The sequence below is a fragment of the Ursus americanus genome, chromosome 16 (genome assembly GCF_024610735.1).
Source record: "Ursus americanus isolate L20-20 chromosome 16, mUrsAme1.1.p, whole genome shotgun sequence".
NCBI classification, from domain to species: domain Eukaryota; kingdom Metazoa; phylum Chordata; class Mammalia; order Carnivora; family Ursidae; genus Ursus; species Ursus americanus.
Window position 1 is genome coordinate 2,373,968 of NC_142142.1, and position 10,728 is coordinate 2,384,695.

General features: G+C 39.8%; 1 protein-coding gene across 1 annotated transcript; it reads left to right on the plus strand.

The window, feature by feature from the left end:
- The first annotated feature begins 8,149 nt into the window (after positions 1-8,149).
- Positions 8,150-9,094, plus strand: LOC123782806 (olfactory receptor 10A6). The gene has a single exon (XM_045783119.2). The coding sequence runs from the start codon at positions 8,150-8,152 to the stop codon at positions 9,092-9,094; it is 945 nt and encodes a 314-aa protein (XP_045639075.2).
- The last annotated feature ends 1,634 nt before the right edge of the window (positions 9,095-10,728 follow it).

Here is a 10,728-nt window from a genome sequence, read left to right on the forward strand (position 1 = left end):
GCTTTTTAATAAGTGCATCACTTTCTAAATAAGTAAACATAGTATTGTGACCAATTTCCTCAAGTGAATATTTTACTTCCAACTTTTCACTATTATGAACCTGTTGTAGTGAACATCCTTCTACACATCCCGTCGTGCATTTACTATATATTGAATTTTAGGAAATAGAATTGCCAGATCAAAGAGTGCTAGGTTACTAATGTGGTACTGTCTCAGATTTTGCTGCAGTAGTGTTCAACCAGCCACATCCTCCAACAGAGTATGAGTGTCCCTCTGCGAAGTTCCTGCCAATTCCAGATATTCTGTCCCACAATGCTTTGTTCATCTGATTTGCATGTTTAATTGCTAGTAAGACACAATCATTATTCAAAAACAAAATCAGATGCGAACCACTCTGATAGTCACACTTGGAGCTTGTTGTATTTCAGAGCTACTCTACGCAACCTTTAACTCACGTATTTCATTATGGACTTTTTCTTAGGATAGACTTTAGACAGCCTTTTTTTTTTAAAGAAATATTCACAAGTCCTTGATTCTTTTTTAAGATATATTCACAAGTCCTTGATTCTTAGATATATTTTTAAATTTTCATTTTCCAATATTTTTGCTTGTGTATAAACATTTTTGTAGTAGTGATCTTGTCCTTTTTGGTTAGATTTATTAATAACTTGATACTTCAGAAATTTTTAAATTCAACTATTATACCATTTGCTGCTGCTCTTAGATATAACATTTACTTCTGTTGTTGATTCTTTATCTAGAACACTTGTTAAACTCTGTTGTTAACGGCAATACATCATTCAGGGATCATTAGGGAGTCCTGTGCGCACAATCATATCATATGCAAAAATGAGCAGTTTTATCTCATTTCTAATCCTTATACTTTTCATTTTTCCCTTTGCCCTACAGGCTACGCTTCCAGGGCAATACTGAGTACAGACAGTGAGAGTGGCTATCTTCCTTGTGTTCAGCAACCCAAAGGGAACAAGTTTTTACTTTTTCCTTATTAAATGCCATTTTTGCTACAGTTTGTGGGTATCCATCATCAGATTGAGGGACTTTTCTCACATTCCTAGTTTACCAAGAGTTCTTGTCAGGGATGGATGTTCAGATTTTAAAGATTTTTCTGTATCAATTGTAATGATTAGGAGATTTTTCTCCTTTTATCCATAATGTGGTGGCTTTGCTGATTGGTTTTCATATATATATATATATAATTTATTTATTTATTACGATATCTTAGTCACCGTACAGTACGTCATTAGTTTTTGATGTCCTGTTCCCTGATTCATTGTGGTTTTCTTATATCTAACCAACTTTGCATTCCTGGGATTAAGCAAACTTGGTCACTATGTATTACCCTTTTCTATGTATTCCAGGATTTACTTCATGATGTCTCACTTAGGATTTCTGTACCCCCATTCGTGAAGAAGATTAGCCTGTGATTTTCCAATCATGTAACTGTCCTTGCTCTGTTTTGATGTTACAGTTATGCTGGACTCCAAAAGTAGCTGGAAACTCTACCCTCTTTTTAATTTTCTGATAGATTTATGTAAGATTGAATTTATTTCTTCCTTAAATGTTTAGCAACACCTACTAACGAATCTATTAAGCATGGAGTTTTCCTTTTTAACCTGTAAATGTTTAATTACCCGTTTCATATCTTGAGGAGTTTTGGGCCTGTAGGTTTTCTATTCTTGTTTCAATTTGGATAAGTTCTATATTTCTGAGAAGTCACATATCTAAATTTCATATTTATTGGGAAACATTTTTCATAATGTCTGCATGTTCTGTGGTGATACCCTGTTTTAAAATGCCTGGTAATGGTTATATTTCTTTTCTATCTTTTCTTAAGCCAACCATGGGTTTATGACTTATTGGACTCTTCAAAGAACCACGTCTGCCTTTTTTAAAAGATTTTTATTTATTTATTTATTAGAGAGAGAGCGAGTGTGACTGCGCGCATGAGTTGGGGAAGGGCGGAGGGAGCGGGAGAGGCAGACTCCCCGCAGAGCAGGGGGCCCGATGCGGGACTCGATCCCAGGACCCCGAGATCATGACCTGAGCCAAAGGCAGATGCTTAACCCACGGAGCCACTCAGGTTCCCCACGTTTGGCTTTTTTGATCACCTCTCTATGTAAGCTTATTTTCCATTTCATTAAGAGATGCTGCTTCAATAATAACCTTCCAGGCCTATTGCCTATGTTTTGTTGATTTTATCCAACATCCGGAAGTGCACACTTAGTCCGCAGCTCACGCTGACTTTAGCGCAACGGCCGCTTTCTGTGCTTCATTCTTGTTTTTGCAACATACTTTCTAATTTTCTTGCCTCTTCTTCCTTTCTCACATGTTATTTAGACAAGTATTTCTCAGGTTCAAACATGTGGTTATTTCCCGGTTATATTTAATTCTAGAGCCTCGGCGGAAGGGTTCTGTGACCGCACGACCTTTTGTACAGCGCGAACCCTTTAACACATGCTGATCATTTCTTTGTGGCCCAGTGTACTGTCAGATTTCTGAACACTGCATGTGACAATGTGCTTTCTTCCCAGTGCTGGACTCAGAGTTCTCTACATGAGTACTGGACTAAGGTGTGATGTGAGTATTTTCTGATGGGTTTTTATTTCTTTCTTCTAAGGATTATGTAAAGAAGAGGGTTACAGTCTCCCACTATGACTGACAGTCCTTTAAGTTTCCTTGTGATTCTGTCAATACTTGCTTAATATGTGTTGCAACCATATTATGGCTTACTTGCAGGTTTCGAATTGTTGTATCTTCTTGGAGAGAGTTGCACCTTTGCTCATTACGAAGTGGCCCTCCTTATCCCTGGGAACATTTCTTGCTCTGAAGTCTGCTTCTTCCGATAATAATGTAGTTCCATAAATTTCCCTTGATTAGCATCTTGGTCTATCTTTCTCCATCTTTTTATTTTTAACCTTCCCATGTCCAGATTTAGATGCATTTCCACTGAAGAAAGGGATAAAGAAAGGGGGGGGTAATCAGAAGGGGGAATGAAGCATGAGAGACTATGGACTCTGAGAAACAAACTGAGGGCTTCAGAGGGGAGGGGGGTGGGCAATGGGATAGGCTGGTGATGGGTAGTAAGGAGGGCACGTATTGCATGGTGCACTGGGTGTTATATGCAACTAATGAATCATCGAACTTTACATCAAAAACCAGGGATGTACTGTATGGTGACTAACATAATAAAAAATATTATTATAAAAAAATAGATGCATCTCCACTGAGGAATGTTGTGGGGAAAAATAAGTCAGGATAGTAGAGCTGGGGTTAGAGTTGATTTTCACAAGCACTGACTTGCGATGAGCTCCTGCAGAAGCTGTCCCTGGGGCCAAGGGACATAAGGGAGTTAGCATTGTGGAGAGTAATAGTCCATGTTCAGGTAAAAGCATGGACAGTAGCTCTGAGATGGGAACGTACCTGTCTCATTCAAGAGCCAGCAAGGAGGCTAGCGTGGTTGGATGAGAATGGACAATAGGATGTGGTGGAGGTAAGTTCAGAGAGTAACAGGGGAATAGATCTCTAATACATGAATTTGACTTCTAACCAGAAGGGATAGGGTGCTCTTGGAGGGTTTCGAGCAGAGGCAAGGGAGGAAGAAGGGAAAAGTTGAGTGGCCATGGGAATTATCCAGTTGAGAGGCAACAGTAGCTTGGACCAGGGTGTTAGCTCAAGGAAAGGTAGAATGTTCAGATTTGATACACTGTATTTTGAAGACAGAACCACAGGCAGGTTATGGAGTTGACATGGGTTTGGAGGAAAAATGATTCAGCCTGTGGTACTTGGAGCTTTGAGCTGCTGTTCCCTGAACAGGGGAATGCTGATGGTGGAGCAGGTTTAGGAGAAGACTGAGAATACAGTTTTGGACACATTTTCACATGGAATTGCGATAACTTCATTTGAAACTGCTATCTTAGTAGTCTGAATTTCATTTCCAACTTCCTGTTAGCTAAAGAGATACCTTCAGAGTGTTTTGAAATTTCCAAGGCTCTAGTTTTCTTTTATGCATCGGCTGTAGTCCGGTTGTTTTATTTCACAGTATGTTATATGTATTAACCCCAAAATTCAGGTTTATTGATGTATCCTTCTTATAAGTATATAAGGACTTTTTGTAAATATTCCATAAATATTTTGGAAGGAAAACATAAAGTTAGCAGCATAAAAAGTATTGATTCTCTCTCATATTTACTCTGTTATTATCTGTTAAAGCAACATTTTATTATTATAACTTTCTCATTTTTACGTCTTTCTGGTCTATTTTATCTGTCAATCATTGAGGGAGGTGTGTGAATATTTCTATATTTTAATTCTTCTTTTATCTATTTAGTACTATTGGCGATGAAATTATAGTTTTATTTTAATTCAACTTCCTTTTTATCCCCTTTTGCATGTATCTGAATTGTTTCTACACTTTTGTTCTTGTCTAATATACATATATGGAGGGCACAAATCCTGACTCCCCATTTTGATGACCTCTTACAAACTGCACCTCACCTGCGTTACCGGCACTGACACAAGAAATGGAGCATGGAGGACAGAGCCCCCATGGGAACTACGGGGTATGAATCATAGAGAATACACGTCATGCAGCATTTCGCAGCCTGGTGCCTGGGACTGGCTCATGCCGGGCATGTAATTCCAGCCTGGTGAACGACATGGGAGGACTCCCTGGGTTGGAAGGTGGGAGTGCCAATCCCTTTACCTCAGGAAAACGCTATGTTTCCCACGGGACACAGTGTAGGTAGAACGAAGCCCTAAGTGTTGTTGGCGGCCTTCTTGCTGCCAGGGGAGGGGAGCTTCCTTGAGAAAGGAACCTGCTCCAGGAACGTGCAGACAGAGGGAGACGAAGGTGACCTGCATTCAACCACATTGGCCCGTTCAGGACAGAGCCACGTCTGCAGAGTGATCCATCTCTTCCCTCAGTGGGGACTGAGCCAAATGGTCTCCTTGATTGTTCACGCAGTGTAGACTGATCCCTGAATCCCTTGATTTTCACATATATTTGATGAGATTAACCACTGTTTATTTTACAGAGAAAGTTACAGAATCAGTGAAAGTTAAACGATTTGCTCAAATCTCACAACTAGCCTAGATTATGTGAGTCATAGCTTAAAAGCTCTTTCAATAAAATCAATTGTAATAGTTTTCTCAAAAATTTTCACTGGCTCTATATTTCTTCTACAAATGATCAGAAGTTCCTTGATGGTGGGAGTAAGCATTCAGTTTTCTACAACTAGGCTTCAATCTACTTGCCTTAACTACTTTCTCACCATTGCCCAAACTGCATTCCACCCAATCATCCCCCACCTCTAGCTCACCTGCCTTGGCTCGTGCTCTCATGCCACCGAGCTCTTCTTTCCCGGTTTACAACTTGCAGTCAGCCTTTCACCTCCGTTGGAGATGTCATGGTGAACGGAGTCTCCCGTGTGAAGAGGCACTTATTCCCCACAGGAATATGAAGGGGTGATGCTCCAGGGGTGTGCTCCTGAGGATTCTCACCCGGGGGGCCAAGGTCAAGCCTCTTCAGTCATCATGCAAAAATAGGAGAAAGTGTTTATGATGTGATCCCAAGTTCTCCAGGGAGGGATTCTACAGGGCATATGATTCAGGGTCATATAATGTTCTAGAATCAGTGCCCTGAAGCACTGAATTGCACGTATGAGCAGGTGGCTTTTGAGTAGAGGTAAAACTTCTGATAAAGTATTGAGAAATTTAAAGAGACGGAGTCAATAGGTAAGAAAGGGAGGACCCTGCCGTGTGGGTGTTCGTGGGTTTCCATTTATAGTTCATCTCCACTTGATCGTTGGAAATGCTGTTGAAGGGATGTCTCCACGCTCAGGAATCACTGGGCACAGCTGACACATGGGAATCAGTAGACTCCTTGGTTTTGATGCTGGTGAATTTCTTTTTCTCTTTTTTTCAGAGAAAAGTTTAGGCATAAGTACTTGGCACACATCAATCATCAAATCTTAGACTTTTGCAGCTGGAAGAGAACTTGGTAAATAAGTGCAACTCCCACCTCTTTATCTGGCAGGATGGAACCTATTTAGGGAGTGCCCTGCCTAAATCTTTCTTTTCAGGAGTTCTACAAGATAGCATTGGGGTGTCTAAGTTCCAGAGGAAAGGTGCGGCCACTGCAGTCAGTGGCCTTTTACCAGTAATGAATGTTTTTGTTTTTTTCTATAAGATGCTTAAATCCATTCTGCAAAGTTTCTCTATTTGATTTATATTACACTCTTAATTTTCCAATTTTTAAAATCTATTCACTTTTAAATATTTGGAACTGAATACACTTTATTCTTTTTTCTCATCAGAAATGGGTTTTAGGTGCTTGATCCTATGACTACATTTTACTGATTTCGATAGGCAAACTATAATTAGCATAGTTAGTATGGACATTTACTTTTAATGGATGATATGGTCACACTCAGAAATAAGTTGTCTTCCCCTGTCTGCTAATGTCCTACTGGTCTTTACTCAAGATGACATGAGCGGTGTCCTGTTCTCCTGGGTTCCTCATCTCCCACAGTGTATTTCTGCTGGTTTTTAAAACATCACACTAAAGCAAGTAGGTGTCCATTGCAATGCTAGGGTGTCATCAAAGACCTTTGATCTGAGCAAGTCATCCCTTGTCGTAATGCCTTCTTACCCTGCCTGCCGGATCTTCCACTGGTGACATGCTATGATTTGGTTATTCACACTCCGTCCCCATTCAGAAGTATTGAATCCCTCACAGAGATGTCTCATAGCCCCTTGTTATTACCTCTGCTTGCCAACAGTGTTGTGTGTTGGTTTCACTCTTCTTTTTGACACTCTCTTCCTTAATGATATCACATATTTCCTCATTTTTTTTATTCCATTATTCCTCACACATTGCTTTAGTATCAGTTATGGGCCAGGGGCCATTGTAGACATTATGAATGTAGCAAAGAAGAAAACAAATTCTTGGATTACTGGAGTTCGTATTTTAGTGACAGAGTTAGATTTTGCTCATATATAATCTGTAAATATTATAAACATATAATATATACATGAGTATACATAAATTCTAACCCCCTCTTTCTTATATATACATAAATGTCACTTGCTGATAATGGGAAAACACAGAGCAAGGTATAACAGATAGGACTGAAGTATTGGGGTAACAGTGGAATGCTATTTTATGTATTGTTTCCCACTTTCTGTTGAGCTGAGGATCCAATGTGTGCTGTGATTACTGAACCTAGAAAATGGTACGTGCTCAATCAGTGTTTGTTGAATAATTAATGATTAAATGAACTCCTGATGAGAAGGAAAATAGGAGAGAGAGAAAAGACAGAGAGGAAATGTTTAAATCAGTTTTAGAATGATCAGAACTGGATGATTCTTAAATATCATGGTCACAAGGATTAGCCATAGAGAACTGGCTTTTAAAATTTCCCATGCAGGGCAATCTCGGTATAATTGGCCATGACCAGTGTTTGCAAAATCAATAATCCTGAAGCAATTCACGCTATTTATGGATCACTTAAGATAATGAAATATGAAAACTCTGCAGTAACCCACAACTGGGGTTGAACTTAGATGTATTTTTCATATTTACTATGTTTCATAAATATTTAAATATAAATCAATATAAATTTATTTATAATAAATATAAATGTAACTTTGAATCATTAGGTTGTTTTAAAAATTTTTGTGGCTTTTTTCCCTTTGCCTACTTTTTAATACTTTGTTTTTGGTAGTTTTAAAAATACCTACTTATATAAAATTGAGAAAAACATGATTGTGATAGCCATGTCATGGGAATGGAACCTCAGTTATAAAATATCAATGTTTGTTTTAAGGCTGGGCTTAAAATCAAATTATATAATGTATAAGTTATAAGAGCATTTTGATATTATCTTATACTTTTCAGACAAGACTTCTGAGCCATATCTTCACTTCCTGCTTTTTATTTGAAAGGGTTATTAATCCGAGTATTTGGCCATTTCTAAAATCGTCATACTGAACTTAGGAGGTGCTCCTACTTACATCTTCTGCCAAGAATATCTGGGGTGAATTGCAGACACAGACTCTCAGCTGTTGGACGGTGACTTCATAATTTGTATACAATGTCCCTAAAAACAAAATACTCTCCACCACGGAAATGAAAAGGCAAAATCAAAGCTCTGTGGTTGAATTCATCCTCTTGGGCTTTTCTAACTCTCCTGAATTCCAGGAGCAGCTCTTCGGGGTTTTCTTGGTCGTCTACCTGGTAACTCTGTTGGGAAATGCCATCATCATAGTCGTCATCTCCTTGGAACAGAGCCTCCATGTTCCCATGTACCTGTTCCTTCAGAACTTGTCTGTGGTGGATGTGAGTTTCAGTGCAGCCGTTATGCCCGAAATGCTGGTGGTCCTCTCCACCCAGAAAACGTCGATTTCATTTATAAGCTGTTTTGCACAGATGTATTTCATCCTTTTTTTTGGTGGCACTGAATGTTTTCTCCTGGGGGCGATGGCTTATGACCGATTTGCCGCCATCTGTCACCCTCTGAGCTACCCAATGCTTATGAACAAAAGGGTTTTCATGAAATTGCTTATGATGTCATGGGCCTTAGGTTTCATGTTAGGTACAGTGCAAACATCATGGGTTTTCAGTTTTCCCTTCTGTGGCCCCAATGAGATCAATCATATCTCTTGTGAAACCCCAGCAGTGCTGGAACTTGCATGTGCAGATACCTTTCTGTTTGAAATCTATGCATTCACCGGCACCGTTTTGATTATCATAGTTCCTTTCGTGTTGATTCTCTTGTCTTACATTCGGATTCTCTTTGCCATCCTGAAGATGCCATCAGCCACTGGGAGGCAAAAGGCCTTTTCCACCTGTGCCTCCCATCTCACGTCTGTGACCCTCTTCTATGGCACGGCCAATATGACTTATTTACAACCCAAATCTGGCTACTCCCCAGAAACCAAGAAGCTGATGTCACTGTCCTACTCACTTCTCACACCTCTGCTGAATCCACTGATCTACAGCTTGAGAAACAGTGAGATGAAAAAAGCTTTGGTGAAACTGTGGCGAAGAAAAGTGGATTCACACCCATTCTAATTGTGCTGAGAAGCCGTGTGATATTTGGTCACTGTTTGAGTGAACTCTACTCAATAAATGGTGGCAACCATTTGCATGTCTTGGTATGAGTAAGCTTAACCTCTCGATTTCTATGTATTTGTTAATATATTAGAGGTATCTTCATATATTAATGTTTTATTCTTTTTTTCATAAATGTATAATGTTTGTTAATATTGGGTATAAAAGATTCTTTAAAATTTGTTTATCGGTGGCCATACAGGTGTTTATGTTAGGTTTTGCCCCTTGCAGTATGCTAAATAAACTAGTTTTATACACATATAAATAATGGGGCTTTAATTTCTGTAGAGTAGGTTTACAACATGGGTTTAATGGGTCAAAGCAACTGTGACTTTGCAAACTTTTATAAATATTACCAAATTTCTTTTTTAAAAAGATTTATTTATTTTAGAGACAGAGAGAGCACGTTGGGGGGGGGGACAGAGGGACAGAGAGAATCCTGAAGCAGGCTCCCCACTGAGTGCAGAGCTCAATGTAGGGCTCATCCCAGGATCCTGAGATCATGACCTGAGCTGAAATCAAGAGTTAGCTGCTTAACGCACTGGGCCACCTGGGCGTCCCCCAAATTACTTTTAAAAAATGTAATTCAGATTGGCTTTGAAGACCCACTCTGCCGCACTGATTGGATTGAGCTCTAAGAAAACACTAAATAAAGAGATGGGATTTTTTTTCTGAGTGAAAATCTGTTCCGTGTATGAGTTGAAAAGAGCAGTTCTTTACTGAAAGGATCAAACGGCTCTGTTCCGGGACTTATAGAACGTATAGATCACGTCTAGCGTCATCAGGTTATCTTAGAGTCTATGCACCTAGGGCGCCTGGGAGGCTCAGTTGGTTAAGCGTCTGCCTTCTGCTGAGGTCATGACCACAGGGTCCTGGGATTGAGCCCCGCATTGGTCTCCTTGCTCAGTCGGGAGCCTGCTTCTCCCTCTCCCTCTGCCTGCTGCTCTCCTTGCTTGTGCTCTGTCTGTCAAATAAATAAAATATTTTTTTAAAAAAGAATATATTCACCTACTGTGTGACTAGAAAGCAGCGTGGGATTGTTTTTGAAGATCACTTATTTATTTAACAATATTTGTTGAATGACTTCTATTTTTCAGAAACTGTGCTAGGTTCTGAGAGCACAAAGTTTAGCAAGATAGCCTAATAAGAGAGATAACTATTAAACAAATAAGCACACACTAAAAACACAATTACACTTGTGATAACTGTTAAACAGGAAAAGCACAAGATACCCTGGGATCATCACAGGAAGACCTTATCTGATCTGGAGGGGGCACGGGGAGAGCAGTGGCATTGGGAAGGACTTTCTCAGGAACCTCCCTGAGAAAGTGACACTGAAACTGAACCTCAAAGACAGGTAGGACTTATCCAGGCTCAACTCCAGCATGAGGGGGTAGGGAGTGGCATCATCCATGTGGAAAGAAGGATGTGTGTGACGGTCTGGATGGGAAGGAACTTAATATCATTCCAGTAAAGGGAGGAGACTATACGGTGAGGGAGGAATGAGATGATTAGATGAAGAGGGAGGCAGAAGCCAGACCAAGTAAAATCTTGTCGATACAAGAACACTGAACTCACCTGCCAATTATAGGTGG

Coding starts and splice junctions, on each gene's coding strand:
- LOC123782806 (XM_045783119.2), top strand. CDS start 8,150: ATGAAAAGGCAAAATCAAAGCTCTGTGGTTGAATTCATCCTCTTGGGC.